This window comes from Aotus nancymaae, unplaced genomic scaffold, assembly GCF_030222135.1.
Source record: "Aotus nancymaae isolate 86718 unplaced genomic scaffold, 86718_ANA_hifiasm-v0.15.2.pri h1tg000067l, whole genome shotgun sequence".
In the NCBI taxonomy this organism is placed as follows: Eukaryota; Metazoa; Chordata; class Mammalia; order Primates; family Aotidae; genus Aotus; species Aotus nancymaae.
In genome coordinates this window covers 32,127,965-32,145,356 of record NW_026988482.1, presented here as the reverse complement: position 1 = coordinate 32,145,356, position 17,392 = coordinate 32,127,965, and the positions used below count along the sequence as shown (strand labels likewise).

At 43.2% G+C, this 17,392-nt stretch overlaps 2 protein-coding genes across 8 annotated transcripts in view; one reads left to right on the top strand and one right to left on the bottom strand.

Moving 5' to 3' along the window:
* DENND6A (DENN domain containing 6A) overlaps positions 1 to 8,808 on the top strand; it is a 141,108-nt gene extending 132,300 nt beyond the window's left edge. For all 6 annotated transcript variants that reach the window (XM_012462775.3, XM_064367225.1, XM_064367224.1 and 3 more), the window contains 6 exons: positions 821 to 910; positions 3,020 to 3,073; positions 3,497 to 3,606; positions 3,793 to 3,895; positions 5,419 to 5,493; positions 5,946 to 8,808. In XM_012462775.3, coding sequence (XP_012318198.2) covers positions 821 to 910; positions 3,020 to 3,073; positions 3,497 to 3,606; positions 3,793 to 3,895; positions 5,419 to 5,493; positions 5,946 to 6,077 — 564 coding nt within the window. In that variant the 3' untranslated portion in view covers positions 6,078 to 8,808. The remainder of the gene's footprint in view (positions 1 to 820; positions 911 to 3,019; positions 3,074 to 3,496; positions 3,607 to 3,792; positions 3,896 to 5,418; positions 5,494 to 5,945) is intronic.
* A 2,811-nt stretch (positions 8,809 to 11,619) lies between these two features.
* LOC135270839 (tubulin monoglycylase TTLL3-like) lies at positions 11,620 to 17,288 on the bottom strand. 2 transcript variants are annotated; one of them, XM_064367240.1, is made up of 3 exons: positions 17,087 to 17,288; positions 16,853 to 16,950; positions 11,620 to 14,730 (listed from the first exon to the last, which is right to left on the bottom strand). In XM_064367240.1, exons 1-3 carry the CDS (start codon positions 17,112 to 17,114, stop codon positions 14,518 to 14,520), a joined length of 339 nt encoding a protein of 112 aa, XP_064223310.1. In that variant the 5' UTR covers positions 17,115 to 17,288; the 3' UTR covers positions 11,620 to 14,517. The 2 variants fall into 2 exon arrangements, 1 of the variants encoding a protein (XP_064223310.1); XR_010338997.1 differs by lacking the exon at positions 16,853 to 16,950 and having other exon boundaries at positions 14,644 to 14,730.
* Positions 17,289 to 17,392: the final 104 nt, after the last annotated feature.

Here is a 17,392-nt window from a genome sequence, read left to right as displayed (position 1 = left end):
GTCACCAGGCACCAGGCTGGAGTGCAGTGGTGTGACCTCGGCTCACTGCAACCTCTGCCTCCTGGGTTCAAGCAATTCTCCTGACTCAGCCTCCCAAGTAGCTGGGACTACAGGCGTGTGCCACCACGCCCAGCTAATTTTTTGTATTTTTAGTAGAGACGGGGTTTCGCCGTGTTGGCCAGGATGGTCTCGATCTCTTGACCTCGTGATCCGCCCGCCTCGGCCTCCCAAAGTGCTGGGATTACAGGCGTGAGCCACTGCGCCCGGCCTTACTTTTTCTTTTTGAGACAGAGTTTCACTATTGTCACCCAGGCTGGAGTGCAGTGGCACAATCTCAGCTCACTACAATCTCCGCCTAACCGGGTTCAAGCAATTCTCCTGTTTCAGCCTCCTGAGTAGCTGGGATTTACAGGCACCTGCCACCATGCCTGGCTAATTTTTGTATTTTTTTAGAAGAAACAGGGTTTCCCCATGTTGGCCAGGCTGGTCCTGAACTTCTGACCTCAGGTAACCCACTCACTTCAGCCTCTCAAAGTGCTGGGATTACAGGTGTGAGCCACGGCGCCCAGCTGTGAACTCACATTGTTACAGTATGGGATGAACAGTATTCCCTAAGCTAAGGACTCATGTTTTACTCCAGTAAAGATTATTTTCACAGGATATTGCACGATGAACTTCACATTAAGTTACTTCAAGGTGAAGTTCTAGTTTTTTGAATATCAAACATAAATTATATTTATATAGCAGTTGAATTTGATAATTATCCATTGTTTTATATTCCAACACTAGAATATGGATTCTCATTATTTCCTCTTTTAAGGGTGTACAACAGAAACGTCCTTCTGAGGCTCAAAGTGTTATTCTTCGACGCTATTTTTTGGAACTGACACAAAGTTTCATCATTCCATTAGTAAGTTAACTAATACATTTTTGCCTAATTTAATGATTTGGTGAAGGGTGTATAAATGGTTTTCCCACCCTCCAAAACCATATCTTAAGTTGTGTGTTTTGCCAGCTTGGTATATTTAGTGATTAAAAATAAAGCCCTTTGCAAGAGAGCTGGATTATTTGTTTTAGTGTTAACTGTTCAACTTTGGTAAGCCACTCCCTCTCTCTGACCCTCAATTTTCTTACCTCTGAAATGTCGCTGATTCTACTTTCCTAAGTACCTTTCAGGACTGTTGTGAATTTTAAATGATATATTTTATATGAAATATTATTTAGTTACTGCATTTTTCACCTTAAAAAAAGATTATCGTAGAGCTTCTTTCTCTGATAGTTATCTTGAATACAATTTGATATAATGTCTATGAGGCTGTAGCTCCATAATAACAGGGACCATATCTATCTTGCTTATTATTAATTCACCAGCCTGGCATATGGTAGCTCTCAACTATTTATGGAATAAATGACTAGATGAAGAAGAAATTCAGAAGGGTATCATATTAAAGTATACGCAGTACCATGATATGACCCTAGTCTGGAGACTGCATCATAGAGAAACTTTGTGTAGTTATTAATATAAAGTAATGTATCTATGAACATTATATAGGGCATCCTGGAGATCTTTTCTGTTATATTTTAGAAAGAAATATTCTTTCTTGGTCTATGGGTGTCAACTTATTTATTTCATTAAGTCTATTTGTTTGAATAAATAAACTAAACTGTGGTGCTTACAAAGCATGGACTAGGCTTGGCACAGTGGTTCACTGGGCTCAGACCTGCCACTTTGGGATGCCAAGGTGAGAGGATTGCTTAAGGCCAGGAGTTTGAGACTACAGTAAGCTGTGATTGCACCACTGCATTCTATCCTGGGCAACAGCAAGACTCTCTTAAAAAAAAAAAAAAAGAGCCTGAGGCTGGGCGTGGTGGCTCACGCTTGTAATCCCAGCACTTTGGGAGGCCAAGGCAGGCGGATCACCTGAGGTCAGGAGTTGGAGACCAGCCTGACCAATGTGGTGAAACCCTGTCTCTACTAAAAATACAAAATTAGCCAGGTGTGGTGGCACACGCCTGTAATCCCAGCTATTTGGGAGGCTGAGGCAGGAGAATCACTTGAACCCAAGAAGCAAAGGTTGCAGTGAGCCAAGATTACGCCATTGCACTCCAGCCTGGGCGACAAGAGTGAAACTCCATCTCAAAAAAAAAAAAGTAATCCCTTGGGCTGGACACAGTGGTTCGTGCTTGTAACGTCAGCACTTTGGGAGACCTAGGCAGGAGGATGACTTGAGCCCAGGAGTTCAAGACCGATCTGGACAACATAGTGAGACTATGTCTCTACAAAAATTTTTTTTAAGTAAGAATAAATTTTTTAAAATTTATTTATATTTATATTTATTTATTTATTTATTTTGAGGCGGAGTCTCGCTCTGTCGCCCAGGCTGGAGTGCAGTGGTGCGATCTTGGCTCACTGCAACCTCCGCCTCCCGGATTCAAGTGATTCTCCTGCCTCAGCCTTCTGAGTAGCTGGGATTAGAGGCGTGTACCACCACACCTGGTTAGTTTTTGTATTTTTAGTAGACATGGGATTTTACCATGTTGGTCAGGCTGGTCTTGAACTCCTGACCTCATGACTTGCCCACCTTGGCCTCCCAAAGTGCTGGGATTACAGGCGTGAGCCACAGCACCTGGCCTAAAAATTTTTTTAATTAGCTGTGCGTGGTGGCTTGTGCCTGTAGTCCTAGCTACATGCTGAGGTGGGAGGACTGCTTGAGCCTAGGAGGCAGTGAGTCATGATCGCACCACTGCATCCAGCCTGGGTAGCAGAGCAAGACCATGTCTCAAAAAAGAAAGAAAAAAGTAGTCCCTTGGATTATACAAGATTTAGTTGAATTTTTATTTAAAATCTTACTTTCCAAATCAGTCTGAATTTAGCTATATCTGTTGTGGGGAGTTATGGAGTTGTTATTGTCCATTGAAAGGACATATAAAGAAAAACTTAAAAGACCCATTCCTTTTAAGTAGATCTGTTTAAATGCTTGAGGACACTCCTTTTATTAACTTTTTTTCTTGGTTTTAGGAAAGATACGTGGCAAGCTTGATGCCTTTGCAGAAAAGCATTTCTCCGTGGAAGGTATGAATATATTCAAATGCATTCCTATTTGGGTTCTCTAACTGTAATTAACTTCTGTGAATATATCTACTTCTAATTTCTTTTTTCTTTCTTTTTTTTTTTGAGACAGAGTCTGTCTCTGTCACCTAGGCTGGAGTGCAATGGCGTGATCTCGGCTCCCTACAGCCTCCGCCTCCCGGGTTCAAGTGATTCTCCTGCCTCAGCCTTCTGAGTAGCTGGGTCTACAGGCGCATGCCACCACGCCCAGCTAATTTTTGTATTTTTAGTAGAGACGGGGTTTCACCATGTTGACCAGGATGATCTCGATCTCTTGACCTTGTGATCTGTCCACCTTGACATCTCAAAGTGCTGGGATTACAGGCGTGAGCCACTGCACCTGGCCTCCACTTCTAATTTCTAAATATTATATGTCCTGTTTCCTAGAGTCCACCTCAATTAAGACAGTTTCTTCCAGAAGAATTTATGAAAACACTAGAGAAAACAGGACCTCAGCTAACCTCTAGAATAAAAGGCGATTGGATTGGACTTTACCGGTTAGTCCTTTTTCTCTTTTTATACCCATGTGTCATGCTTTATTTAAAAACAAAACAAAAAGCTAGACTTTAAACTTATTTTTTAAAAAATTCTAAAGTTTGACATGGTTCTCTGAATAGGAAAGGTATTGAGGAAAGGAAATAAGTTATAATCAAACTTTGCTCTTTTAAAATGTATTTTTATAGGCATTTCCTAAAGTCTCCAAATTTTGATGGCTGGTTTAAGACCCGGCGGAAGGAAATGACCCAAAAATTGGAGGCACTCCATCTAGAAGCTCTCTGTGAAGAGGTTCGACAACTGTGTGTTTATATAATGATTAACAACTGTTGAAAATAAAGATAGTTATTCTTAGAGGTTTAAGATTGTACCCTTTATCCACTCTTTATAAATAGTAATGATGACTAACTTTTCTAGATCATGCGCTATGTGCCAAGGACATTATAGGGGCTTTATATTGATAATCTGTTTTAATCTTTACCATGATTCTTTGAGGTAGGTGTGTTAGGAACTGCATTATGGGAAACCTTTGGCTTAGAAGTTAAATGACTTGCCTCAGAGCACATCCCTGCTAAGCAGTGGAGCCAACAGTGTGCTGGAGTCCACTTGCATTGGCTCACAAGAGCTGATTGTTTACATCTCTTCTCAGCTCTGCATTCAGTGACCTCAGGTTGGTAGCTTGAAATAGCCTACAGTGAGAATACTGCACCACAGAAATTGGCAAATGCTACAAACCAGAGACCTGTTTTGGAGAACCACTTGTTAAATATTTACCAGCACATTACTGGCTAAAGTAAGGATTCTAATCCAAGAAGCCTAACTCCAGATCTTTTTCTGTATGACATATTTACCTTTTTTAAGTTAGTATTAACACTTTGAAAAATGTGGACTGATTTTTTTATGTTCTGTATTACCAGGCTATTTTTTTTTTTTGAGACGGAGTTTCGCTCTTGATACCCAGGCTGGAGTGCAATGGCGCCATCTCGGCTCACCGCAACCTCCGCCTCCTGGGTTCAGGCAATTCTCCTGCCTCAGCCTCCTGAGTAGCTGGGATTACAGGCACGCGCCACCATGCCCAGCTAATTTTTTGTATTAGTAGAGATGGGGTTTCACCATGTTGACCAGGATGGTCTCGATCTCTTGACCTCGTGATCCACCCGCCTCGGCCTCCCAAAGTGCTGGGATTACAGGCTTGAGCCACCGCGCCCGGCCTCCAGGCTATTTTTAATTAAACTACTTGTGAAAATAAAAGGGATAGTCTTTTCATTTATATTTAGCTTTAAATGTGAGGTGTGCTAGCCTCAGTGTTAACTTTCTACACAGAAACTCCCAGTGACTGTGGCTTTGAGAAAAGGAATATGATGAATGCACCTGCAACATAAGCCCAGGAAGAGGTTATTTGAAAACAAAGTTTACATCCAGTAGTAAACTCATGTTCAGTTATCTTGATTTGTTAGCTAATGTTCTTCATAAGTTAGTTACTACTTAGTGGCAGTGGGGGTTAGTATTACAGTTTGAGCTGCAATTTTGTTTTTCTTGCTTGATCTGAAAAAGCCACCTCAGAAAGGAATTTTCTTACATTTTGTTTTACTTCCAAACATGAGACAATTATTCTGGCTAATGCAGAAAAATATCTGACAGTTATTAGAATATTAATGAGAATTATTCTTGCACTATAGTGCTATATCTGGGTTAAATACTTTGTTCTTCTTTTCCTTCTTGTCCTTCCTTCACAGTAGCCTTACCTATTGAAATAGAGAGGTTTGAATATTATTTTGAGAACTTACTAATTTGGGATTTTATTATTGTTCTAGGACTTACTTCTCTGGATCCAGAAACACACAGAAGTAGAAACAGTAGACCTTGTTTTGAAGCTGAAAAATAAGCTGGTATGTAGCCGAAACAGTCAAAGATTAAATTGATTTGTCTGTGAAGATATCTTCCTCTCATGTGAGCTGACAACCTGTGATAGTTCACAGAAGCAACTTTTTAAATGAGAGGGCTTGAAATTGGTCAATTGATGGTATATATTGCTGAAAATACTTGGTCACCGAAACAGACTGTTATGATGCCATATTATTCTAACTTTATTTACATGGAATCTAATGAGCTCTATAAAAACATTCTTGTTTATATTTCTGGGTTTTATTATGAATTTACATAGAAGCCTGTTATTGAGCTCAATAACGAATTAAATGAAATGCTCTTTGCTTTTTTAGTTTCTATAAATTCTGTAACAAGTATCCAATTGTAGGCCTTTAAAATGGTTTACTTAGAGAATATAATGTATTAATACAGATTCTGAGGATAATTTAAATGCTATGAAATATTCCTTATGTAGTTGCAGGCTGATCGAGAGCACTTACCTGTGAAACCTGATACTATGGAAAAGTTACGGACACACATAGATGCCATTATCTTAGCATTGCCAGAGGACCTGCATGGCATACTGCTCAAAACGGGCATGACGTGATATTTGCCAAGATTTTCTAGCCAAAAAGGATTATGCACCATAAGGCATACTGACATGTCAACCAGACGCACAGTGGAGATCGCTCAGTGGCAGCAGAGTGGAAAATCGGCCATGAATGCTAGTTACAGGGTAGAAAGACTGTATTACATAAACAGACCTTTTTAGTGCATTATTTTTAAAAGTGGACATCTGTGGTGGTTCCACTTTAATACTGAAACACCGAAAGGCATTTCTATATTTTTAATCATGTTCTAAAGTGCTCTTATGAGAGACTTGTGAGGTCATCAGTATTAGTGAATTCATACTGCAGTGCTGGCATTGCAGATATTTTTTTAAACTGGTGCTGTTTTGCTCAATCATGTTATAACTCAGGGGGATATAAAAATAACATTCACATTGGCTATCTTCTTAAGAACAGAAAGACTGAACTGTCCAACTATGGTTAGGAGGAATTGATGTGTGCCTTCTGTTGTCCTACATGTTTCACAGTTCAGCTGCTAGTCTTGAAGCTTTTCCTTAGCTTGGTGGTGACACATAATTTTATAAGGTATTGTGTTGAGTGATCATTGTTTAAAAAAAAATGTTTCTTGTTGCCCATTGTGTTTATTAATAGACATGGTGGGGTTTTTTCAGTTGTCATACAGATTTTCTGTTTTCTCTACCATTTTCAAAATTTAATCTTACCAGTTTCTCCAAAGACAAGAAGGCATCTAGTATTAATTATGGAAGAGTTTATTTTCTCTTACCTTTTGCTAATTTAAACATTAGGCCAGGCATGGTGGCTCACGACTATAATCCTAGCACTTTGGGAGGCCAAGGCGGACGAATCACCTTAGATCAGGAGTTGGAGACCAGCCTGGTCAACATGACAAAACCCCGTCTCTACTAAAAATAGAAAAATTAGCCAGGCGTGGTGGTATGTGCCTGTCAGCCCAGCTGCTTGGGAGGCTGAGATGTGAGAATCACTTAATTCTGGGAGGCGGAGGTTGCAGTGAGCCAAGATTGTGCCACTGGACTCCAGTTTGGGTGACAGAGTGAGACTCCATTTAAAATAAAAATAAAAATTAAATAATAAATATGAATTTAAATATTATTAAATGTTTAATGAACTTGGATGCTTTTCAAAGACATTCTAATTATAAATCTCATAATCAGCTATTTTTTAAAATGGAACTATTCTTATTTCAAAATCATTCATAAGTTTTTTATGTGATAGTTATTTGAGTAATGATAAGATTGATTTCCAGCATTATTTGTTTGGTAGTGTTTTTTTTCTCAATATTAATGTTTCTTAGAACACTTTTCTTACTGTTATTTGACATGGTAAGTTTTGCCTGAATCACTGTTATGGTAAGCTTTTGTTGTTGTTTTTGTTTAAACAATACTACCTTGCCAAAAATAGAAGAATGTGATTTGGTGTAGAGTAAGATTGTTTGGTTTGTGTTTGAATAAGAGTATCCTGCAGAAGCCACTATTTTTTTTTTTTTTTGAGACAGACTTTTGCTTTTGTTGCCCAGGCTGGAGTGCGATGGCACAATCTCGGCTCACTGCAACCTCTGCCTCCCAGGATGAAGCGATTCTCCTGCCTCAGCCTCCCAATTAGCTGGGATTACAGGCATGCACCATCACACCTGGCTAATTTTGTGTTTTTTAGTAGAGACGGGGTTTCTCCATGATGGTCAGGCTGGTCTTGAACTCTAGACCTCAGGTGATCCACCCGCCTAGGCCTCCCAAAGTGCTGGGATTACAGGCGTGAGCCACTGCACACGACCAGAAGCCACTATTTAAAATAGAAACACATGACACAGCATGTGGTTGATAGCCGTATCTTGAACTATCTTCTAAATAACCAAATTTAGTTGTATGTATTTGTAAAAGATATGGCTCCAGAAGCTATCTTTTGTTCTCTGTTATATAACTCTTAAGAGCATTCCTGACCCAAGAAAGACTCATTGCGTTTGTTAACTGGTCTAATACTCAAATGTGCCCTGTTTTATGGATACAGTCTCTTGAAGCATACCTCAAAGTCATAGAAAGAAATCGTTTGCCTTGGATCATGTGAGTTATTTTGTAAACAACAGCTGACTTTTCAGAAAATGGGCAACTACTTTTATATGCTAAAGTATTTCATAACTTTCTGGGAAACCTTATTTAGGTATAAATGGTCATCGTATTATTTTTCAAAAAGGTATTTTTTAATAATCTTACAATTTATATACAGTTTGTGACCAGAATTTGCAAGTTGTTACTGTCATATCAAGTATCTTTTCAATTATACCACTACAGGATATATCATTTCAAGTTTATTTTGCACAGCTAAAGAGTAGCAAAGGATGCCAATTAGCATGATGATGGTGTCTTCATATTTACTGTATTTAACTGAAACCTAACACATGTTGAAAACTATATTATACCTAGTTTATCTCTTAATTTCGAACTATGTACTTGTAAAAATGATGTAAAGTTGCATTGGGAACCTGAGAAAGACTGACTGATAACTTAATTTTTGGTGTGTGATTTTCAGATTTGTCTTTTTTTTTTTTTAAGAAGACTTTGTTACTATATAAACCCTGACATGAAATGTTTTATCTCTACCAGCATCAGGAGGAATCACTGCTTTAAGGGTATTATGTAATGCCTAGTGCCTTCTATTTACAGTGAAAAAGAGGTTTTGTGAAGGCATTTGTGGTCATTACCAAAAACTAAATTAAAGGCCTTGGATTTTAAAGCACTTGGATATTTTGTGTTATTTCTGAGTGGGGTTGGACTGCTTGGGGAAAATGCGTAATGAAACTAACTTGTGCATTAGGAGATTCCTTGTGTTTCCTGCCAGGTTGTTTTTTTAAGGACTTCAAATGAAAACCCTCTGTGTACTTCACTATGAGCAGGTGAACAGTTCTGTTTAAACAGATCAGTTAAGTGACTTCATATTCTTCCTAGTAGTGCACTTATTTTATGAAATATTCTGGTAAAAATACTGGCCGTGTGTGGTGGCTTACACCTATATTCTCAGCAATTTAGGAAGCTGAGGCAGGAGGATCATTTAAGCCCAGGAGTTCAAGATCCACGTAGGCAACAAAGTGAGACCCCATCTCTATAAAAAATCAAAAAATGAGCAGAGCATGACGGCACATGCCAGTAGTCCCAGCTACTCAGGAGGCTGAGGCGGATGAGTGGATGGCCTGACCCTAGGAGGTCGAGGGGTATGATCACACCATTGCAATCCAGCCTGGGTGACAGAGCAAGACCTGTCTCAAAAAAGTGATTTTTTTTAGCTGAATAATCTCAGTTATTGCTAGATTCTCCTTCATTTGCTACCTTTTTTTTTTTTTTTGGGAGACGGAGTTTCGCTCTTGTTACCCAGGCTGGAGTGCAATGGCGCCATCTCGGCTCACCGCAACCTCCGCCTCCTGGGTTCAGGCAATTCTCCTGCCTCAGCCTCCCACTAGCTGGGATTACAGGCACGCGCCACCATGACCAGCTAATTTTTTGTATTTTTAGTAGAGACAGGGTTTCACCATGTTGACCAGGATGGTCTCGATCTCTTGACCTCGTGATCCACCCGCCTCGGCCTCCCAAAGTGCTGGGATTACAGGCGTGAGCCACCGTGCCTGGCCCATTTACTACCTTTTTTAAAACCCAAATCTCCCATTATTTTTATTTCTTTCTCTTCTTTTTTAAAAGTAGCAACTACCTTATATTATTATTATTTTCTTGTCTTGAAATGGAGTCTTGCACTGTAACCCAGGCTGGAGTGCAGTGGCATAATCTCTGCTCACTGCAGCTTCTACCTCCTGGGTTCAAGCGATCCTCCTGTCTTGGCCTCTCAAGTAGCTGGGATTACAGGTATGCACCACCACGCCTGGCTAATTTTTACATTTTTAGTAGGGAATACAAAAATTAGGAACAATCCATGTTTCACCATGTTGACTAGGCTGGTCTCGAACTCCTGACCTCAAGTGATCGGTCTTGGCCTCCCAAAGTCCTAGGATTACAGGCATGAGCCACTGCACCTGAGATCCCATCTCTAAAAAAAGGTTTTTAAAAGTAGTCAGACATAGTGGTGCATGCCTGTGGTCCCAGCTACTTGGGAGGCTAAGGTGAGAGGATACTGCTTGCCCAGGAATTCGAGCTGCAGTGAGCTGTAATCATGCCACTTCTGCTACTCAGCCTGAGTAGCAGAGTGAGACCCTGTCTATAAAAGAAAAAATATTTTTAAAAAATTTTAAAAGATTTTGTTGTTTGATAATCATGCTTCATTCCATTTTACTAGTTTCACCATTAGACTTAGGTTCTTCTGCTTATTTTTGCCTCCCCATTCTTGTTGTCATCATTATACTATTTCTGTCTTAACCATTAGAAAGCCAGACTTCACTGATCCTACATGATTTAGCCTGTCACTCACATTTTTCCATGACAGCCAGTCAGAATACATTATGGTTTAAATTGCTTCTACATTGACTGAAAGAGTTTTGGAAAACAGTAACTTTACATTCCAGAGTTATACTTCTTATTAAGTGAATTTTTTTTTTTTTTTTGAGAGGGAGTCTTGCTCTGTCTCCCAGGCTGGAGTGCAGTGGCGCCATCTCAGCTCACTGCAACCTCTGCCTCCCAGGTTCAAGCGATTCTCCTGCCTCAGTCTCCCAAGTAGCTAGGGTTTCACCGTGTTAGCCAGGATGGTCTCAATCTCCTGACCTCGTGATCCTCCCGCCTCGGCCTCCCAAAGTGCTGGGATTACAGGCTTGAGGTAATATGCCCGGCCAATTTTTATATTTTTAGTAGAGATGGGGTTTCACCATGTTGGTCAGGCTGGTCTTGAACTCCTGACAGGTGATCCACCTGCTTCGGCCTCCCAAAGTGCTGGAATTACAGGCATGAGCCACCATGCCTAGCCTTAAGTGAATGAATTTTTTTTTTTTTTTTTTTTTTTTGAGACGGAGTTTCGCTCTTGATACCCAGGCTGGAGTGCAATGGCGCGATCTTGGCTCACCGCAACCTCCGCCTCCTGGGTTCAGGCAATTTTCCTGCCTCAGCCTCCTGAGTAGCTGGGATTACAGGCACGCGCCACCACGCCCAGCTAATTTTTTGTATTAGTAGAGACAGGGTTTCACCATGTTGACCAGGATGGTCTCGATCTCTTGACCTCGTGATCCACCCGCCTCGGCCTCCCAAAGTGCTGGGATTACAGGCTTGAGCCGCCATGCCCGGCCTAAGTGAATGAATTTTTATACTTCAGTAGGAAACTTGAAATGATTGCTTTTATTTAATGAAATGAGTAAATATTTTTACTTTTTTTTTTTAAACTGTCTTGATTGAGTTATATGATATGGGTAAATAATTTTATAAGCAGAGGCTCTGGTGGTAGAAATCAACAAATCAGTTTTTTGTTTCTTTGTTTGTTGTCATTGTTTTGTAGAGATGAGTTCTTGCTATGTTGCCCAGGTTGGTCTGAAACTCCTTGGGCTCAATCAGTCCTCCTGTCTCCACCTGCCAAAGTGCTGGGATTGTAGGCGTGAGCCACCTTACCCAGCCATAAAGCATACTTTTTAAAAACAGCTTTATTGAGGTACAATAGACATACAATAAGCTGAACATATTTAAAGTGTATAATTTGATGAGTTTTCACATTTAAATGCACCCATAAAATTGTCATCACAACCAAGATAGTAAACATATTCATCACCCCCCCAACATTTCCTTATGCCCATTTGCACTCCTTTCTGTCTCCCCCAAACAACAATTATAGGTGTTTTCTGTCACTGTAGTTTGTATTTTCTAGAGTTTTATATAAATGTAATCATACAGTATGTACTCTTTCTGTTTTTTGTGGGGAGAGGGGTCTGACTTCTTTCACTTAGCGTAATCATTTTGAGATTCATTCATGTCATTGCCTGTATCAGCAGGTCATTTATTTTTATTGCTGAGTAGTAGTCTTAGTAGAGAATTTTTATGAAATTCTGTACCTGGGACAGAAAAATGGATGAGTGGATGGACTGGAGGACAGATAGGTAGGGGAGAGAAGAATGGAATAGGAGGTAGAGAGATGGGCTGACGGACCTGTGGAAGGATAGGTAGGCAGGGAGTGGATAGTTGGACGGGGAGTATGAAGCTGACGTCAGGTAGGTGAATGAAGAGATTAACAAAGGGTGACAGGTGAGAGGATGGAAGGATGAGTGGAAGCGTGGGTGGGTAAATGGGTAGATCAAAGAGTGGGTGAATAAGTGGGTGGACGGATGAATGGATGGATGGATGGATGGGTGGATGGATGGGTAGATGTGAATCATACACAGATGTGTGGATGAACAAGTAGGTGGGTGGATGAATAGGTGGAAGGGCAGATCAGTGGAAGGACGGATGGGTGGAAGATAAATGGGTGGGAGAGAGGAGATAACCACAGTACTTACCTGTGGCTTCTTCCTCTTCTGCCTGTATAGGGTATGACTTCCACTCAGACTATACCACCAGCTTGAGAATGTTGCGGGCAGCTGTCAGCCAGAAGTCTTCTGCTCCCAGGGCATGGGATACCCTGCTCAGCCTCTAGGCTTGAGGCCTGTTCTGGTTCTGGAACCTGATCATGACTTGCCCCATTTTGGATCCAGAACCTGACTCTACCTTTTCTGACTCTAGAGCCTGAGTTTAGAACTTGCTCCTGTTTCAGTTGTGGAACCAAACCCCAAATCTTACCTGACTTGGCTCATATTCTACCTTCAGAATCTGGCCTGGACCTGCTGTCTGATTTATTTTATCTGTTCATGATCTATTTTTAATACTTATTCTATCCCGAGAACCAGACTGTGTCCTATTTCAGATTTCGAATGTAATTTTAACCTGGCATAGAATCTGGATCCAAATTCTAACCTGAATTCAGAACATATTGTGGAGTTGGAACCTAGTCTGCCTTAGAAACCCAAAGCCTGCTGCCTTTTTTGGAACCCAATTCAACTAGTGGAACTTGACATAAGCCTGGAATCTGTTCTAGATTCCAAACTCAAGGGACTGAGCAACTTTTAGAACCTGTTCTACAATATAAACCATGCTACCTGAGCTTTTCTGGAGGTCAGAGTTGACCAGGCTAAGGGGCTCATTAAGGGAGGGCGTATTAGGGAAGGATAAAGATTGAGGGTAGGGAAGGAAGTCTGCTGGGGCAGATGAGGCCATGAAGAGAGTCCTGTTGCTCTCCAATATGAGCCAGGTCTTCAGCCCTGCTTCTTCAGCCTCAGGTCCAGGCATGGGGCTGGGGGTCTCCTTACTTATGAAGGCTTTTTTGTCATCCTCAGCCCCCAGGCAGTAGCAACATGGGAAGAAGGAATCGGCATCAGCCTCATCAAACCATGGCAAATTCCGGAGATTGAGACATAGATCCACCTATGGAGTTAGCCGCTGAGGGGGCAGGACAGGACTGCCCACACTCAGCACACACCTAGACAGCTCAGAAAGCATCCCACCCAGATGCTCTCAGAGCCTTGGCCCCACTTGCTTGGTCTGACTTGCTCACATCTATCACCATATGTTTGCCTGGATGGTATCCTTTGACAAGAATGTCTGACGTCCCTCCTGTCCACCCTTTCACATTCTTAAAGAGCTGCCAAGGCCAGGTGTGGTAGCTCACACTTGTAATCCCAGCACTCTGGGAGGCTGAGGTGGGAGGATTGCCTGAGGCCAGAGGCCAGGAGTTCAAGACCAGCCTGGGCAACATAGCAAGACCCCATCTCTTAAAAATAAAACAAAAAAGCTGCTTCCTCTAGAATCCTTCCTAACCCACATCAATAATATAATGGCAGGTCATTATTATAAAGCCCTTTGTCCTTGCCACAACCCCAGAAGATAGGCCTTACTGGTATTCTCATTGAAAGGTGAGGAAACTGAGACTCAGAGAGGCAAAGTTACTTGCTAAGAAACCCAGGTAAGGCTCGGCATGGTGGCTCATGCCTGTAATCCCACTTTGGGAAGCTGAGGGAGGTGGATCACCTGAGGTCATGAGTTTAAGACCAGCTTGGCCAACATGGTGAAATGCCGTCTCTACTAAAAAATACAAAAATCAGCCGGATGTGGTGACATGCACCTGTAGTCACAGCTACTCAGGAGGCTGAGGCAGGAGAATTGCTTGAACCCAGGAGACAGAGGTTGCAGTGGGCCGAGATTGCACCACTGCACTTTTCTCAAAAACAAAATAAAACAAAACAAAAACAAAGAAACCTAGGTAAGACAGAATGGGTCCATTAGCCAGATATCTTCAGCTCAGGAGGTAAGAGCCTGCTTGTTCACTATGACTGGATTTGGTGACTCTTCTACCTCCAGACCCATTTGAATGCTGGAGCCCATTTTAGTCACTATGTCTATACATGCCAGATACTGCGCAGGGGTTGGATTTGAACCAGTCAGATACTGGTCAGACTCCAAATCTGAATTATATACTTCCTCTTGTACTGAGAACTTCCTCTTACTGACAAGGAGAGTGGGGAGCAGGGCTGCCAGCCCAAGGGCAATGAGTTGGAAGCTGCCCTGCCTGCTCTGGGGAGCCTACCTTTGTGGTAAAGGAGCCAGCCCGGGCGTAGTGGTTTATCATCTGATCCTTAGAGAGGAAGCGATAGTCGAGCACGTCCCGCCGAGTGGTCCAGATGAAGTAGGCGGTCTCATTCCAAACCATGCGAGACTAGAGAGAAGGGGAGGAGATAGAAAGAGACCAGTGTGGGTAGCAGGGCCTAAGGCAGCTTCTCCCTGTCCTGCTGAGCAGGGTGAGTGAACAGGAAGGAGAGGATGCAGATGCTTCCAAGGTGGCCTCTAGCCCACAAATCATCTTTGTGTAAGGCAAGAAAAGACTTCTCTTCCACCAGGGCACAGGTGGGCAGAGAGCAGTCCAACCTTTCAACCTCCTTTTGGTCTTAGGGAGGCCAAAGGCTCCCTTCTGCCTCCCTTTGTCACTGTTTAAGGTGTCCTATGAGGCTTGTCATTCTCAGCCTCCAGGCAGTAGCAGTGTGAGAAGGAGTTAGCATCAGCCCCATCAAACCACAACAAATTCCGAAGACTGAGACATAGACCCACCTATGGAGTTAGCTGTTGAGGGGGCAGGGCCCCTAAGGGTGTCCCCAAGCAGTGACTAAGCTGCACAACTTGTTTGGCCCATGGTCATCAGTGACTTGCCCAGGAACAGGACAAAGTCACACCTTGTTTTGGCCCATAGTCATCAGTGACTTGCCCAGGGACAGGACGGTAACTCAAAGCTGATAGGCACGCAGCCTGCGACAAAGGCTATCTCATGGACCCCACCTCTCCATCCTTCCTACAACTCTGGGAGGTGGGATAATTATTAATAACCAGTGTCAGCATATGTCTTTCTAAGCACCTTTCATGTCAGTTCATTCAAGGCTCACCACAGTTCTGTGTGGTAGGGGCTACTGTTACCTCTGTTTCACAGATGAGGAAACCAAGGCACAGGGAGGCAAGTGACTTGCCCAAGGGCTCATGAGATTGATCCATATGAAGTTGCCAATATTCAACCATTCCTGACATAGAGAAACGGCTTTTTTTTTTTTTTGAGACGGAGTTTCGCTCTTGTTACCCAGGCTGGAGTGCAATGGCGTGATCTCGGCTCACCGCAACCTCCGCCTCCTGGGTTCAAGTGATTCTTCTGCCTCAGCCTCCCGTGTAGCTGGGATTACAGGCATGCACCACTATGCCCAGCTAATTTTTCTATTTTTTTAGTAGAGATGGGGTTTCACCATGTTGGCCAGGTTAGTCTTGAATTCCTGACCTCAGGAGTTTGACATGTTTCACCAGCCTTGGCCTCCCAATGTGCTAGGATTATAGGCATGAGCCACTGTACCCGGCCTTTATTTTTTATTTTTGTTTTTTGAGATGGAGTCTCCCTCTGTCACCCAGGCTGGGGTGCAATGGTGTGATCTCAGTTCACAGCAACCTCCACCTCCCAGGTTCAAGCAATTCTCCTGCCTCAGCCTCCTGAGTAGCTAGGATTACAGGTGCTTGCCACAGCACCTGGCTAATTTTTTTGTATTTTTTTTTTTTTTAGTAGAGATGAGGTTTCACCATGTTGGCCAGGCTGGTCTCAAACTCCTGATCTCAGGGATCAGCCCACCTTGGCCTCCTGAAGTACTGGGATTACAGGCATAAGCCACCCTGCTCAGCCTCTTCCAGAGCTTTTAAAGCCCTTCCTTCCTGCCTTCACTTACCAAGAGCAGAAGAAGGGGAACTATGCGGTTTTTATTTGAAGGGGGAACTACCATACATGGAGGCTGTGCTGGCATCTGATATGACCTAGCAGAGTTCTGAATCCAGGCCAGATGGTGTGTCCCTCCTCACTCTGCAGGCCTAGCCAGCCTTTATTCACTTATTCCTTTTTCAGAGATAGAGTCTTGCTCTGCTGCCCAGGTTGGAGTGCAGTAGCAGGCTCATAGCTCACTGCAGCCTGTAACTCCCGAGTAACCTCCCAAGTAGCTGGGACTACAGGAACACGCCACCACACCTGGATAATGTTTTCTACATTTTTTGTAGAGACTGGGTCTTACTAGGTTTCCCAGGCTGGTCTTGAACTCCTAGCCTCAAGTGATCCTCCCACCTCAGCCTCCTAATTAGCTGGGACCACAGGCATGAGCCACCATGCCTAGCTCTATCCAGCCTTTAAAGAGGCAGTTTTTACTACGGATAGGGAAACTGTGGCCCAGAAAAAAAAGGACTTGTCTGAGTTTACCCAGCTGGACACCAGTGCTCTCCCTCTAAGCAGGCAGCCCTTGCTTCATCTTGGCCCCCAGGGCCCTCACCATCAGAGAATGTGTGCCATCTAGGTGATCAAATTTCAGTAAATCATCAAAGTCGAGCAGCTGTGGTGGCTGGAACTCCTCATCCTCATCTTCATCCTCTGTGGATGCAGAGCCCAGAGCTGATGAGGCCCCTCTCCCTGCCCCATAGCCCATAAGGCCTCCACCCTGGGACAGTGTGAACCAAAGGAAAGGGACTCAGGAGGGACAGCTGCGGAAAGGGAGGGAACCACTCACCATCCTCAGTGGTGTCACTGTCATCCATCACTGAGCTATCCGGATCCTTCTGGAGTGGCAGCAGGGTGGAGCCTGAGCAATGGACCAGGTGCTACAAGGCAGAGGCCAAACCACAATCCCCAGCGGGTCTCGCGAAGCGGGGCGGGTAAGCGCACCTTCTTATTGGGTGGCGATGAGCAGCGTGCTCCCAGGCCCCTCCCCAGAAGGCAAGCCTCCTGCGCGCGGAGCACTGCGGGAGTAGAGTCGGCGGGACCAGCAGCTGTACTTCATCTCCCGGCGGGCTCAGCGCTGAAGGCGGCGCCTTTG